Raw genomic sequence first — 16,412 nt, 5'->3', positions numbered from 1 at the left:
ATTTTTTTTTTATAATTAATAATAGATGAAGATATTTATTTTGCTAAAATACGGTAAGTCTGTTTTGCAGTGATTCAATTCTCTTCATTTTCCATGGTCATAAAGGGCCCTTGCTTGATTTATTTGATAAATCTGTCTAAAGACTTATTTATTTTGCATTAAGAGAAGAACGAATAAGTGAATAAATCTTTTTTGTAAGCAAAGGGTATTATTTACTGACGAAATACAAAAGGAAAGTAGACTTATTATTTTCAACCGAAATGTATTGAAATAATAATACTATCGGACCTTTCGTATAGAGATTTTAGTAAAATGTTTCTATTGCATTTGGAGTTTGTATTTATGCCAATATCTGCTGAATTATCAATGAATATTTATGTCAACAAAATAGAATAAAATACATCAAAAACTAAATTAGCAAACGCATATGCTAAGGGAAATAACTCTTAATATCTACATATCAGTGGTTTATTATACATACTTTTACAAAATAGCCGTAATCAAAAATAATAACGTTATCCATTAATAAAAATCATTGACCTATTCTTATTGTTTAGTTAATTGTAAAAGTGATCATTCACTTCAAATAAATCATGTTAAAGCTACCTTTTAGGTTGTAGAGTCTACCGCATTCAAAACAAATTTATCGACTTTCGCTTTCATGTTTTTTTTTTTTTTTTTTTTTTTTTTTTTGCTTTTACTACATCCGATTTTTCTAATTGACTGGGGAAAAACATTTATTTTATTTTTGTCATTAATTCTTGCTTTGTATGGCTCAACTACCTAATCAAAGTGTTTCGCAGTAATCGGTTCAACACTCAAAAAAGTTAGAGGTCACCACAATGTCCTTCATACACATTACAGTGTATACATACCAAATTCTATTCAAATTAGTTTTATTGTTTTTTATTATATGCAATACTACATATTTTCGAAACACCGCAAAAGAACACACATAAAGGTGCGCCATGTTGACACTTTCCTATTTAAATATACATTTACTGTCGTCTGTGCCGTCACAGGGACCACAAGGAACCTAGCAGGGAGAGATTGCTGCGGGTAATGTACATGTTTTTCGAATCTCAAAAGCAGTATTAAATGTAGGCTTTAAAGGTATTTTAATCTTAATATATTTCATGATAAATAAATAATAATATAATATATATGATAAATTTAAAGAAAAATCCTTACGGACGAAATCTATAAGAATAAGAAATAAAAACAATAACGACTGACTATATATATATATATATATAATATATTGCCTATACCGTCATAAAGTGATCCGAAAAAGGTGTAGTTTCACAAAATTCAATTGGAATATTATCAAATGGCCTGCACGGTCGGTTTGTCTATTATCAAACTAAGAGAATCCCTTCTATCTTTGGTATACTTTAAACTTACTTATGCTGGCGTAATCAGATTTTAGCGCAACACTGAAGCGCTATGGTGAATTCCCCTAATTACAGTAGTTGTTCTATTACTACAGAAAAGGCACAATCCTATCATAATGGGAAGTTTCCACTACAAAATGCACTTTAATATGATTACAACGAAAATATGTACGTTCTCAGTATTCGTGTACGTTCACAGTATTTATTTTATCTATCATATTCATATTCTTCGACAAAAACTTGCTTTTGTTTCATTATTCATGGTTTCGATTAAATTTTCCCAATCGCAATGTTGTATGAATACAATTCTTCAGTTAGCACAAAATAATTTATTTATATATCTGGTGATTAAGTGAACAAAACCGATTTAGAGAAAACATGCGTGGTTGTGATATAATTTTAGCAAAAATATAGTTGTGGGACAGGAAAATAAAGAAAAAACTTATTAAAATGATGAGTGATTAGTGCCGAATGCCAAACACAAGCCCTCCTACACAAGAAATAGTAATGACATAAATATAAATAATGTATTAAATTAACATTTCATTTATTTCAAAATGTAAACCAACTAAGGAAAAAAATAAAACAAATAAAAGCAAAACAAAATGTAACACTACAGATATGTGGATGGTGAGAAAAGGACCACGTGTGTTAAGTGTCAACATGATGTGATTTGTCTCGAGTAGAGGGAATGTACGGCTAACTAGTGTGTCAGAGGTTGACATGTGGAATATATAAGGGTTCCACAATATAGCTAGACAAATACTCCTCACCAAACCAACATGGCGGACTCGTTGTCCAAGCGTGCTATCAGAGCACTGAATATACCTGAGTTTTTAGTCCACTATCTCCTGGAGGTATCTGCTAATGCATATCATCCTGCAGATAATCCAAATGTAAGTATATGATAATTAAAAAAATAAATAAATCTTATAATTAAAAGAGGTCATGGTTATTTGGTACAATAAACGTAACACACACTAATTACTTAAATAAAAAACATAAAAGGTACAATTTTGCATAATTTGCCAAAACTCATGTACATTTCTTACACAAATTAGTGCAATTGCAAGGCGCATAGTGAAAAAACGAACCTTGGTAATATGAAATACAGTTTAAAACTATAAATCATAGCATTATATACCTTATATCTTCTTGAAGAAACACACAATGGATATCTCCATTTTAAGAATATAAACTTTGCACTTCACATTTTAATTTAAAGGGCAAAATCAACCTCGGTACAATAGAAAATAAGACATGTGAAGACATTTGGCTGAAGAAGGTGAGTAAAATCTTTTATGACATGGATTTTTATACTAGTTCCATCAACCTTGATGATCCAGGGGTTACTATCACTATCGTAACATCCACTTCTAGAATATGTCATATCAAACTGAAGGTAGTTCAAGAGAAAAATCACAGGTCTGAGAACCTTCCTTTGAAGATTTTCAGAGAGTGATGTTCAACTTAAAACAATGCAGTGCACTGTCCTTTGATTCATTTGATGTACATCAAAACATCAAAGGACCAGACCACATGCTCATCCGTTGTCGCTGACGTTTTGCTATGACATATTCGCTGGGTAGATAAAACAATAGTGATAATAATCCCTGGAGTATCGAGGATGTAGTAAGATAGTGGTATAAATCAATATCATACTTTCAATGTATTGCCGTAATAGTGTATCATGAAACAACGTGTAATAAAGTAATTGTAACCATTCTAATCATGATGCTCAGTAACGCCTGCCTTAAAGGCCCACTACCTTTCCGGAGCAATTTTAAGGTTTCTTAAAACCAATGATAACATACGAAATTATATATCGATGGCCTAAGATGAGATAATAATACCTAAAAAATGCAAGATTTCTTGTTTAATATATGATAACTGTGGCGATTCATTTCGCTATTTTGACCTCTGGCGCAGTTATATTCAACTACCACGCGGTATTTAGGACGACGGCTGGAAACATAAGACGACCCGCGTAATTAAAATTAACATTTTATTTATTTTAAATGATATTTTCAGAAGATGATGATGAGTGTAGTATCAACGGTAAGTTAATAACTTTTGAGACTCTACAAAATTATCAATCTCGTTTTACATTCCCATTTAAAAATAGAATAAAAGCTGTTTCGGAAAGGTAGTAGGCCTTTGATAACCGCTTTTGTATAAAGACTACATGCTTAATTAGACTACATTTATAGGATCCCAAAATTACGAACATCAACACAATTCAACCATTAAAGGACTGCTAGGATCATTTTTCATTTGTCTCTCGGGTGGTCTTTATAGACCGGTGTGACTGCATATTAACCATTAAGGTATCATTAAATAACGATAAAATATCCGAAGGTTTGAGTTTGTACTGTTTTACATATACATATATTAAAGATAAAGAAAGGAAGAAAATCGTTAATTAAAATACATATCAATGTGTATCGTCATTATTGAAGGTTGAAGAGTTGACTCCTTTGATTGCGGACAAATCTTCACTGTATTATTATAACTTCACAGGTTTTGCCACGTGAGTATACACTTTATATATAACGCTTTAAACATATATAAGAATGATGACAATATTTTTTTCTCATCGATTAATCTATTTTAGGTTTTCAAATCAGCCGTTTGTAGTAAAGTTATAAAGGCTTCTATCTCATGGTGCTATATATATATTTGTAATTTAATTGATATTAGTCTTTTTCATTGTAGGACAAAAAGCTACCGAAAATTCACTTAAATTAACTCCAAATCCAACAACCACTCGTTGTGCAAACCTCATGTACATATATCAAATAAATTATTATTCTAGCGTTTAATTTGTTTTTGTTGATGCAGCCTCCGTCAAAATATTGGCAAGTTTTTGGGAACCAAGTTAAACCTACCGGAGCCTCTGGATCCAGGAAAGGTAATTTATGTTTCTACCATTGTTATCTACGTTTTATGTCGCTTACTGTTTTGCTGAGTGTTTACCTGTTTTCCTTCTATAAGTAGTCATCCGTTAATATGTGGGTCGCAAACTTGATATCAATTTACAACAAGGGGACACTTGACACGTGTAAAATATGGCAATTGTTAATTGTTATGTCGGATTTTCTCAACCGAACGACCTTACCCTATGTGTTATGTCGCTACCTTTCACTTTATCATATTTGTTTTACAGATAGTCCTCCTCGACGGTGTGACAGCTGTTCTAAATGCAGTGGCTCTAGCAATCGCGGATGAAGGTGGTAGGTAATGAATACCTAAAAAAAGACAATGACATAATATCCGGAGGATTATATTGTGATAATATCATTTCAAAGTTTATCTTCAATACGGGTAAAAGAAGTATGCTATTCTAAAATTTACCAATAATGGATATTAACCGATGCACGTGTTGTCTACCAAGACGCAAACAAAATCTTACATGCAAGAATGACGTTTTCTTCATTTATCATAAAATACTATTAAATAAATGAAGTCGATTTAAAACAATGGTTGATTTAAAGTTATATGTGCCGTAACTGGGCGATAATCTTGACATGCTATTTTTTTATCATTAATTTATCAAAAACCATAAGGTTTGATGAATAAAGCTGTAAAAATCATTCAAATGGCTTCAGATGACTTATAAACCTTAGTTATAACACAGAAATTTTGTACTGTAAAATTGTTGTTGTTATGCCTTAAATATGATTAAATGAAAACATAACTGTAGAAGTCACTTTACAATTACTAAAAACATTGTAAAAATGTGTAATGAAATTTTAGACCACATTTTGGCTTCATGGTCTCACCGTTTGTACTCATTTCACTTTACTATTGATGTAAATAAATGATTTTTTGGCAGTACTGCCAAGAATCATTTTCAGCTCTTATTTGCACATGTAAAATTAAAACCTATGCATTGAAAGTACTGTAATGTTCAAAAAATTGGTATTTTTGGTGATTAATAACATATTAAAAGCTCATCTTGATTGGTGAGTATGAAAAATACGGCACATATAACTTTAATTAAGTTAAGGATTGTTAAAGTTTATGATATTTTGTTTTGTAAATAGTATAATGGTTCAAATGGTTCTCAAACTTATTGATAAATTATCATTCTTAATTATTATCAATTATTTTGACAACAGTGTAAGTAATGACTTCCATATGGTATTTAATAATTAGTTTTCGATACAGATACAATACTCTGTCCAATACCGACTTATGGGCGATTCATGAACGATATAGAAGAAGTTGCTGGGACACGTTTCTACCAAGTACCAATGTTTAAGGTACTCGTTTAATATGAAGCAGTAAAGGCTGGCCAACCTAATCCTATCACAATCAAACAGAATACTGCAAATACAATCTGTAATATTTATTTCACGCTCATGTCAAGACAAAGTCTTTGTCTAATCATACAATGTAAAAAAACTTTTTCCGCAGCGCATGAATTGAACGCTTTCGGTATGTCATTCTTTGTAACGATTTTATTAAGCCACTTAGAACTTATTTAGGACTTTATTTGCGATCCATTTGACGACAGTTGTTTAATGGTTTAATGATATAACACTAGTCATCAGTGTTTTGTGTGGTTAATACTGATACAGGTGTATGTACATCACATGTATATGTTTTGCGATATTCTCACTTTTTTCAATATTACCGTACCTGTCCCAGGAATGTGAGAATGGAGGCGCAGCTGACTTCCAGCTTAGTGTCATTGAGGAGTATTATAATAAAGCCGTTGACGAGGTAATTATATATGTTTACATGTTATATTTACTTACGTTAAGTCATTGATGCATTCAAATGCTTGTGAACGTTACTATTTTCTTATTAATTCTGGAACAAAATGATAAATTAAAACAAACGTTTTGAATTAAAATTATATTTCTATGCCATCCTGCCATCCCCGGGACCAGACGGAGTACACCCACGACTTCTCAAGGAATTGGCAAATACAATTGCATTGCCATTTACAATACTATATAATCAGTCTATAGAAATGGGAATGGTACCAACTGGATGGAAAAAGGCGCATGTATGTGCAATCTACAAAAAAGGGAACCATTCACTCGCTGGAAATTACAGGCCCGCCAGTCTTACGTCAGTTGTGAGCAAAATAATAGAAACGCTTGTTCGGCAACACTTGGTAAATCATATGAAAGCCAACTCCTTGTTCAGTAACAAGCAATACAGTTTGTTTATCAGGAGGTTCTAGACCAATGGACCAGAGCACTAGATAATGGAAATTCTATTGATTGCACTTATACCTATTTTCAGAAAGCGTTTGATACCGTACCAGACAAAAGATTACTTAAAAAACTAAAAGCATATGGAATACATCTCATTGTCGTTAAATGGATAGAGGACTTCTTAAACGATAGGAAGCAGCGAGTTGTAATTAACGGAAAAAATTCGGCTTGGAGACCCGTCACATCTGGAGATCCACAAGGGTCTGTTATAGGTCCGATATTGTTTGTTGTATACATAAATGACCTCCCGGATACTCTGCACTCTGAGATATACCTGTTCGCGGATGACACAAAAATATTCAGAGTTATCACTGAAAAAAAATGAATTGAAATTGCATCCTGGGAAATGTGTACACATGCACTTAGGAAGGACAAGTGTTAACGATTGCACGTACTACCTTGCTGATATAACTCTAAGGAAATCACAAGTGGAAAAAGACTTAGAAGTAATGATCGATAGCAGTCTCGAATTCGAAAACCATATATTTGAAAAAATCAAAAGAGCAAATATGATGATGGCAATAATAAGAAGAGCATTTATAAATTTGGACAAAGAAACCTTTCTATTATTATATAAATTATTAGTGAGAACTCATCTTGATTTCGCATGTGCTATCTGGATTCCGTACAAAGCGAAATACATCGAAAAAAATCAAAGGAGTACAAAGAAGGGCAACAAAGCTGGTCGCTGAAATTAAAAACCTTACATACATAGACAGACTAAAATATCTACATTTACCAACACTAGCGTTCAGGAGACAGCGAGGAGATATGATAGAAATTTACAAAATAACCAACGGAATGTACGATCGTGAAGCTACGGGATTTTTGATGATGTGGAAAGATGTTTCGACGCGGTCCGGAAATAGAGGAAATTCTTTTAAAGTAAACCCTCAACAATGTAACACTGTACAAAGAAAAAACAGTTTTTCACTACGTACTGCAGTGGTGTGGAACAACTTACCACAGAGTGTTGTTTGTGCTAAGAACTTAAATTGTTTTAAAAATGAAGTGGATAGACATTGGAAAAATATCGATCTATATTATGATTTCAAGGCCAATTGACAACCTGAGGTGATATTACAATCAATAACTGCATTCATAAAGTATGTACAGAATTTGAGCCTGGTGTAGAGGATATATTATCCTATACCAGAAATCCGCCATTAAATGCTATATGTATTAAAGCACTGTGTGTCATTACCAGTAAGATTCGGGTTCAAAATGAATACAAAAACACAATTTTTATTAGTGTTATTCGAAATGTGAAATTATTGTAAAATGATATGTAATCATAAATTGCACCAATAGTAATTATGAAAAGAGTCGTGCTTTCTTTCTGGTGCAGGGCCGTACTGTGAAAGGTGTAATAATTTGTAATCCTCAAAATCCATTAGGGAAAGTATACAGCAAAGAAGATATATGCAATCTACTGGACTTTTGTGCAAGGTATAGTTTGAATTATTTCCCTTTAAATATATCAAACTTGCAAAATTACTAAATCGATCATTTTGCTTTGATTTCAAAGGTAATAAAGTGTAGACATTCTTATTTTCTGTAATGACTGTTGGCATATGTATAAATTAACAATGTACAGAAAGAGGAAAATAATTATGAAGTTCATACAAATGCTCTATACCTCACATGTCCATTAAAGTTAATCCATATAAATGCTTTGTTCAAGAAAGAAGATCCACGCCGTTATAGATGAGATCTATGCTTTGTCATGTTACGACAAACCGACATTTACCAGTGTACTACAGTGTGATATTCCTGACCCAAGTCGCGTCCACTTCCTGTGGGGATTCAGTAAGGTAAGATATCCATACTGATACAAAATCCACTTACTGTGGAGATTTAGTAAGGTAAGCTAGCCATATTGCCACCATATCCACTTCCAGTGGAGATTCAGTGAGCTTAGCCATATTGACACCATATCCACTTCCTGTTGAGATTCAGTAAGATAAGATAGCCATATTGACACCATATCCGCTTCCTGTGGAGATTCAGTAAGGTAGGAAAGCCATATTGACACCATATCCACTTCCTGTTGAGATTCAGTAAGTTAAGATAGCCATATTATTTGGAAAACCCGTCCTGTAAATCAACTTACTTTCGCGATTTTAGCGATCAAGATAAATTCGCGAAAGTTTTTCTTCCTGAGTTTTTATTTTCTTTTAAGTAATTAATGATACTTTAATTCGTAAGAAATAATCCCCGCGTTTGAAACGGAAATTGTGAAATGAACAAATCACGAACTGTTATGTTTACTTTCTGTGTGGTTGTGATAAGGTCACATGATCATTGCTTTCACCTCCTCTTGGGGGTTCGGTTTTATTAAATCATGTATCTGTCATTCATGTTGCTTTGGGACTTCTTTCGTAATATATCTGATCACATGAGTGTTGGTACTGCTAGGTTTACACTATGTTCCCGGCGACCACGGTAGCCCCGTTTGCCCGGAACGTGGTGCGCCGTGGAATTTTGGCTATTTTTGTCTCTGTATTCAAGTTGAGCTAGGTCTTGTAACGTTTTGCCACGGTCTTTTACGGATTACGTGGTAGACCGTGGATATAGGGGAAAGTGCTGTTCCCGGAGGTTAAAGGTACACTACGGCTTTAGCACGGTCTATCAAGGATACCACTACGTTCTCTCTAGGCCTGTTACGATCTGAAGAGGTCTGCTACGTTTTACACGTTTTGATCAAACTCCGATACGTTTTTCACGGTCCGCGAAGGCTTACTAGGGATGAAAGTCTGATGCCGGGCTTTTTTGGAGCAAATGAAACAATACTTATTGCCGAAAATGTCATTTCAAACACGTTTTGATTACAAAATTATAATTATCATAGCCAAGTGTTTCTACGCAAATATTTTTTTTCTGAAATGGTTCTCACTTAATCTGCCTTTTGCAATAATAGCTTTGGTATAATATGATGCTTTAAATGTGTTTGATAATGACTATTTCTATTTATTAATACAAATTACTCCATGAAGTAGAAAATATGTACCGGGCCAGGCAATCATATATTGCTTGCAACGCAAGACCGTAATAAGACGCAACACGCCGTATCACGTCGGGCTTTCAACCGCTACAAGCCGTGATGTGCCTTGACAGAACGCATCGAAATGGCTATCTTCCACCTTGGCTTGCCGTCAAAGCCTTGACAAACCTGGACAAAACGGCACAAAACGTGCAGCCAATCTGCATCAACCGTGATAAAACGTGGAAAAAACTCAACAGAACGCCAAAAAACTTGAAATCACCGTGAAATTCCGGGGAACGTGCTTGCTGCCCGTTCCACCACGGACCGTCTGGACGTTTTGTTACGGCCTCGTACGCACTGTTAGGTTTTGTTACGTCAATCCCGTTTTATTACGTCATGTGGCGTTCACCATCAGTACCGTTACTACCGTGGCAAATTTTTTGACAGTTTAAAAATCTGGCACGGCATCCACGGTATTCACGGCCGCTTACGTTTGTCTATCACGTCCTTCTGCGCTGTCTCACGTTGTCTCGCGGTCACCACGTTTTGTCCACGGTGGTCTGAAACGGGGCTGCCGTGGCCGCCGGGAACATAGTGTAAACCTAGCAGTAACCTTTCTAATAATATATGTTGGCGCTTTGTCATCAGTAATCAAGGAGTAAACTTCATTGTGTTGAATATATTATTATCAAGGAATGTATTTGTGGTAGTAGGTAGCTATGTAATCAAAGGTTAGTATTTGATCATTAATATATATTTCATCAGAATATGTATTGTGTTTTTCTAGTGGAGTTTCGTCGTGTGTCATATTGGCTTTCGTTATTGTTTATCACCAACAGGATCTATCGCTGTCAGGCTTCCGGTGTGGGATGATTTACAGTAGAAACACTAAACTTATCGACTACATTAAAAAAGTGTCCTACTTCTGCTCAGTTCCTGCCCCCGTTCAAATTATCTTAAATGCCATTATTTCAGATACAGGTAGGCACACTTTGTAAGCATTTTTATAATAACAATGGCCTTCCACTGTTGTCCACATGTGTATTGCTTAATGCAACAACAAGAAGCAGAATATTTTAGATAATTTAATGAAATAATGAATAAACATGTTTTTCAAGCATCTGTCAGAGAGTTGTCAATGACATTCTGACCTACCTTCAATGAGACAACATGCACACTAATGTATACGATAAATTATATTCTTTCATACCTACACGTGTAATACTGGCTGGTCTAGGGCAATACACTCATGTCGCCTGAGGCTGTATTGCATGGCTACCCTTGCAATGTAGCCTCGTGACGTCACGGCGTCAACAAAATCTCTATTTCCTCTTTAAAATTTTAATATTTTTTTCACAAAATTGACTGGTTTTACTATAAAAGATGCAAGCAACGGAATTTGTGTTGAAAATATCACGTAATTTTTCATGTATGGAAATTGACTTCCAGTCGTGGATTTCTTCGAATTTATTTCAAAATGGCGGGATATTATAGTTGTAAAATTGCCGTAAAACGTCGTGTTATGAAAGAAAAATACTCTTTCATAAGTGGATATGAAGGATAGGGATATTCTACCCTCGGGATCACAAAATGTTGCAAAACCCTCGGCAAGCCTCGGGTTTTACTACATTTTGTGACCCTCGGGTAGAATATCCCTATCCTTCATATCCACATATGAAAGAGTCTTATATTACTTAATGAAACGATTCCATATCCAGAATGGCTGGACACTGTGTACTTCCCGGCACATCGACAGCGTCAGCGAGAAAACTTCGAAATCGCATGTGCTGGATTAGACAGGATAGGGATACCATTCTATCGGGGAACCGCTGGAAGCTATATCTGGATGAATTTAACGAAGGTTTGTAAAAACCTCTTGACAAGTAAATGATGCTTGGTGTAAATTATGTCATTTAAAATGCGTTCTTTGTATCATTTACCAATGAAGTGTTTAATTATACATAGCAATAGTAATGCCTTAACTAACATCTGAGAAAACATTTCCGTTTAGTTTTATCTGTAGAGGGCGGACTAGTATGTTTGTCCATACCTTATATCCCTACTGTACTGCTGAGCTTTGCTACAACAAAACTTTGTTTTAACCTTGAAGTCCCGATTGAATCAACACTACGTTTACTCCCGCTTATGTTACAGTACATGTCAGCGCATGCTACATTGACGATAAATATTGAAAATATCACTTTTTGTAGTTTTTGCCAAAGAAGACTGATGAAGAAGAACTAGCGTTGTTCCATAAATTACTCAATGGCGGTGTGTATCTGTGCCCTGGAAAAGAAATGTTCTCCCCATTCCCTGGCTGGTTTCGTCTGACATTTACTACGTACAAAGAACACGTGATTGAAGGTTAGTTACAACGAGAGTATATTCTTTTAACGTTCCAAATAAAAACAATATATTAATGATAAGACCTTGCGTAATTGTCCTCAGCTTTCATTACCATATTCATAATTTATTCTTTAAATTCCGTTGATGATATACGTTTTGCGTTAATACCAAATGAATTTAGTAACTCATGTTCTCCAATGTAGTTTTATGTAGTTTGTATTAAGACATATGTGCCTAATATGTGTATCAGGTGTATCAAGTAATGGAGTAGGAAAATTAACAGTATAAAATGTATTTGGATAACGAAAATAATAATTTACAAAACATCAATACGTGGATATGAATTGCATTGGTTTGATAGCATGTTTAATTTCATCTGCTTGCAAAATATATATTTTTAGGTTTAAAGAGAATGGAAAATGTCCTGGCCAACTGTTCGCTCACAGGAGAGTGATAAGGAACATATCCATATACTTAAGAATAAGAAGAACTAGAACACAGAATACGATCCTTTCCATAGTATTCCCAAGGAACGGCATTGTTGAGAGAACAATCGGCTGTCGCCATTATCATTATGCACGACAAACTTTATTATGACAACAAAATGAAGGTAACGATCAGATACCGATTAATACGCTCAACAACGAAGTGAACCATGCAAAGCAACGAGTGTTTGATCTAGTTAATGCGTTGTGAAGTCATTTAAGCATTAAACGTCTTTCAGTTGGCATTCATAGGCAATATGAATGCCAACTGGTAAGAGTCAAATTCCATGAAGCGCGCTATGAATGCCAACTGAAAGATGTTCAATGCTTATATTTACATTTGGTTACAATGTTATGTTGACATACCAAGGGATTTTGAATCTATAATGAATTAATCATTCGTTATTGTCAAGGATGGAACAGCCATTTGAACAGCCGTTTTCCATGGTCGCTGGCACAACAATTGTGACGTCACAATGATAACGACGTCATAAAAAGCCATTGAAGTTTATTGTCTATATGACTGCTAACTGCGCTTAGTGAGGTTACATAGTGGGACTGCAGTGACAATATGAATATTTCTCTACGTGATCAACTATAGAAAATTTCAATTTAATTCTTTTTCTATGCGATTTTGTTAAAGTCATTGATACAGCTATTGGAATATACCGAGTAAATGTTGGTATTTCCGGTGGTTTTTATTTTGTACTAAAGATCTTGGTGTTTTACATATGCGATTTAACCTTAGCTGTAGAATTAAAATATTTTCACAGTAATTTTACATTCATAATTAAATGATCTTATTAAAAATGTTGCAAATATCACTGCATTGCTTTCCACTGAAAGACATTTCTGGTTTAGACCATGTAAAATATAAAACATGAATAAATCTTGTAGACAATCACTGAGGAAAACAATACTGAAACAAAAAGTGTAACGATAATAAAAATGACTTTGGAGTCGTATCGTGCAGATGATAACACATATATATATAGTATAACCCCTCTAACTCGAACTCGCATTCCTAGGACATACCCTACTCGTCAAACTGGTCGCATGGTTCCGACCGTGACCCTGTATATTTCATGTAACGAAACTCCGTTTGGCTCGAACCGCTATTCCTCGAATACCCTTTATTCATCGAACCACCGGTGTTTAACCCTTTTGATTTTTGTAATATACAGCGTTTCAAAATGTACCTTTTCATCTATCTCGATCCAATATTAATATAAGAACGGTTAACATCCCTTTTATAAATAATGGAAATACTATTTAGCACAAAAGTTCTGAGCTTAATCTCTGACGACTCAAATACCCCGAATTCCTCGAACTATTTACCGGGTTCGAATCATAGGGGTTCTACAGATTGAGTGATGGAGAAACGACACACAATTGTCATGTAGAAATGTATGCGTATAGGATCATTCTAGCGTAACCACCAAATCTGTGTGGTAGTAATTTATAAAGCATTTTAAGGGAAAAATATTGTATGGAAATTTATAGCTTTTATCGATTATCAATTAGATGTTAAAATTAATCAGATGCAATACTGTAGAAGAAATGTTAGGAATTGTTTCAGAACATATACGATTAATATTTCTTCTTATTGGAATACGGTATTGAGAAAATGACGTAAACACTTTACATTGCTGAATCCCCACATGAAGTGTGTCCGACTTGGATCCGGTATATCACACTGGAGGACACTGGTAAATTTCGTTTTATCGTGACATGATAGGGCTAAGATTTCGTCCACCAAGATATGAATTCGGAACCACCAGGCGAAAGTGAAGTGCCAAACTGAGGAAAAAGCAGCAGCGCACAGATATGCCATCTGATGAGACGCAGGAGGTTCCCAGCCAGGGTTTACACCAAAATGCTGAGGACCTCTCCGCTGCTGTGCCGTCACAGCGAGACACCGCGAGTTCACTTGAGGGAGAAGATGGTCGAGGGACTAAAGCAGATGAACCTACAGTCGAAAGGAGGAGAATGGTGAAGTGGCCTCGTATAAACAACAAGGACACATGGAAACAACTAGACGATGACTAGGATACGATGCTGGAGACAACACTGCAAGGTGGAGTGGAGAGAAAGATAAAATCCTTATAACAATTGTGAACACGGAATGTGAAAGATTTGCAAACTGAGACGGGAGCTGAGATGTTTAAGGGATCGGTTCAGAAGGTCGAACATCACGGAGAGGATCGGTTTGCAACAGCTGCGAGACGACATCAGGAAGCAACTGAAATTCCTTCGGAACTCTGGGAACACCAGGATAAAGAGGTGAGAGGCAGCGAAGAAGAGGGCTGCATTTGTAGAAAACCCCTACAAATTCTCGTCGGCACGTCTCGGGGGAAAGAGATCGGGGAAGCTAGAGGCCAATAGACAAGAGACTGAAGAACACCTGCAGGAGACGCATTCTGATGCAGATAGGAACTCGCCGCTTGGAGAGTGTTCCAGAATCCCTTCTTCTGAAGAACTATTAATTCCACTCGATACGAAGGAACCAACTTGGAAGGACATCACAGAAGTGTTCAGGAAGGCACGGGCGGCATCAGCACTTTTAAATGTCATATGGAGGAAAGACAAGATACCGAATAGTTGGCAAAGAGCCGAGCATATATTTATTACGAAAGAGAAGGATTCTAAGAACATCGCTCAATTCAGGACGATTTCTTTACTCAGTTTGGAGGGGAAGATCTCTTTGCTATACTCGCCAGACGGATGACAACATACATGACGGCAAATGAATACATTGACTCATCTGTGCAGAAAGAGGGATACCAGGATTCCCGGGATGTGTGGAACACACGGGTGCCATCACCCAGCTCATCAGGTAAGCTAAGATCAAGCACGGAAATCTCACTGTCATCTGGCTGGACCTCGCCTTTGCCTATAGATCAATACCACACCAGTTGATCCATGATACGTTGCAGTACTACCACATCCCGGACCACGTCAAGGGGGATAATCAGGAGCTATTTTAGCAACATCAAGCTCCGATTCACAGTGGGAGATATGACCACAGCGTAGCAGGCTGTTCGTGATTGAGATGAACTTGATTATCAAGGCAGCAAACAGAGAAAGTAAAGGCCCGAGGACGTCATCGGGTATTCGACTACCACCAAACAGAGGCTTCATGGATAATCTGACAGTGACTACAACAACACTTGGCCAGGCCCGGTGGATACTAACTGCACTGGAGGAGACTGTTGAATGAAATTCAAACCCAGGAAATCACCAAGCTTAATCACCAAGAGAGACAGGGTCACGGAGTGGTTCTCGATACTTATTCAGGTCGAAGAGATTCCCTCAATCGTCAACAACCCAATCAAGTGTCTGGGAAAGTGGTTTGATGCTAGCCTAAATGACTCTTAATAACATCAGGAGGCTGCAAGGACTGGTGAAAGAAGGACTAAGAGCGATCAACAAGGCAGGACTTCCAGGGAAATTCAAGGCGTGGCTCTTCCAGTACGGACTTCTACCTCATCTGACGTGGCTGCTCACATTGTATGAGATTACCACAACGACAGTAGAGGCACTTGAAAGAACCATCTGCAAGTTCCTGCGTAGATGGCTAGGAGAACCCCCAAACTTCACGAGCGTTGGCCTGTACAGCTCATCAGCCAAACTACAGCTCCCCATTTCATCACTGGTTGATGAGTTCAAGGTGTATAAGGCAAGACAGGTGATGACTGTGAAGGACTCAAAAGACAATAAGATCAGAATGGTCAGCAAGCAACGCAGTAGAAGCAGCTGAGAGCCGTCTGACACTCAAGACATCGTTGATACAACGTGCGTAGGACGTGTACAACGCTGGTGGACATCAGATAAAGCCGGCAAGAGAAAGATGGTATAGGACAACATCAGGAAAATGGAGGAGGAAATCAGGAAGGCCAAAATGGTGGAGATGGGAGCCCTGGGAGCATGGGCAAGGTTGGGAAGTACAGACAGAAGACTGTCTTGGTCG

The 16,412-nt window shown here is 36.3% G+C and overlaps 1 protein-coding gene across 2 annotated transcripts; it reads left to right on the top strand.

Annotated features, from left to right (window-relative positions):
* Positions 1-218: 218 nt before the first annotated feature.
* Positions 219-13,553, top strand: LOC138304635 (probable inactive 1-aminocyclopropane-1-carboxylate synthase-like protein 2). Of its 2 annotated transcripts, XM_069244806.1 has the most exons (14): positions 219-1,059; positions 2,014-2,290; positions 2,620-2,679; positions 3,854-3,924; positions 4,236-4,305; positions 4,561-4,627; positions 5,565-5,659; positions 6,048-6,122; positions 7,974-8,074; positions 8,310-8,439; positions 10,451-10,592; positions 11,330-11,472; positions 11,822-11,975; positions 12,359-13,553. In XM_069244806.1, the coding sequence occupies exons 2-14, from the start codon at positions 2,177-2,179 to the stop codon at positions 12,409-12,411; spliced, it is 1,275 nt and encodes a 424-aa protein (XP_069100907.1). In that variant the 5' UTR covers positions 219-1,059; positions 2,014-2,176; the 3' UTR covers positions 12,412-13,553. The 2 variants fall into 2 exon arrangements, with proteins under 2 accessions (XP_069100907.1, XP_069100908.1); XM_069244807.1 differs by lacking the exon at positions 219-1,059 and having other exon boundaries at positions 1,976-2,290.
* The last annotated feature ends 2,859 nt before the right edge of the window (positions 13,554-16,412 follow it).

This window comes from Argopecten irradians, chromosome 12 (assembly GCF_041381155.1).
Source record: "Argopecten irradians isolate NY chromosome 12, Ai_NY, whole genome shotgun sequence".
Taxonomy (NCBI): domain Eukaryota; kingdom Metazoa; phylum Mollusca; class Bivalvia; order Pectinida; family Pectinidae; genus Argopecten; species Argopecten irradians.
This window is presented reverse-complemented; position numbering and strand designations above follow the sequence as displayed.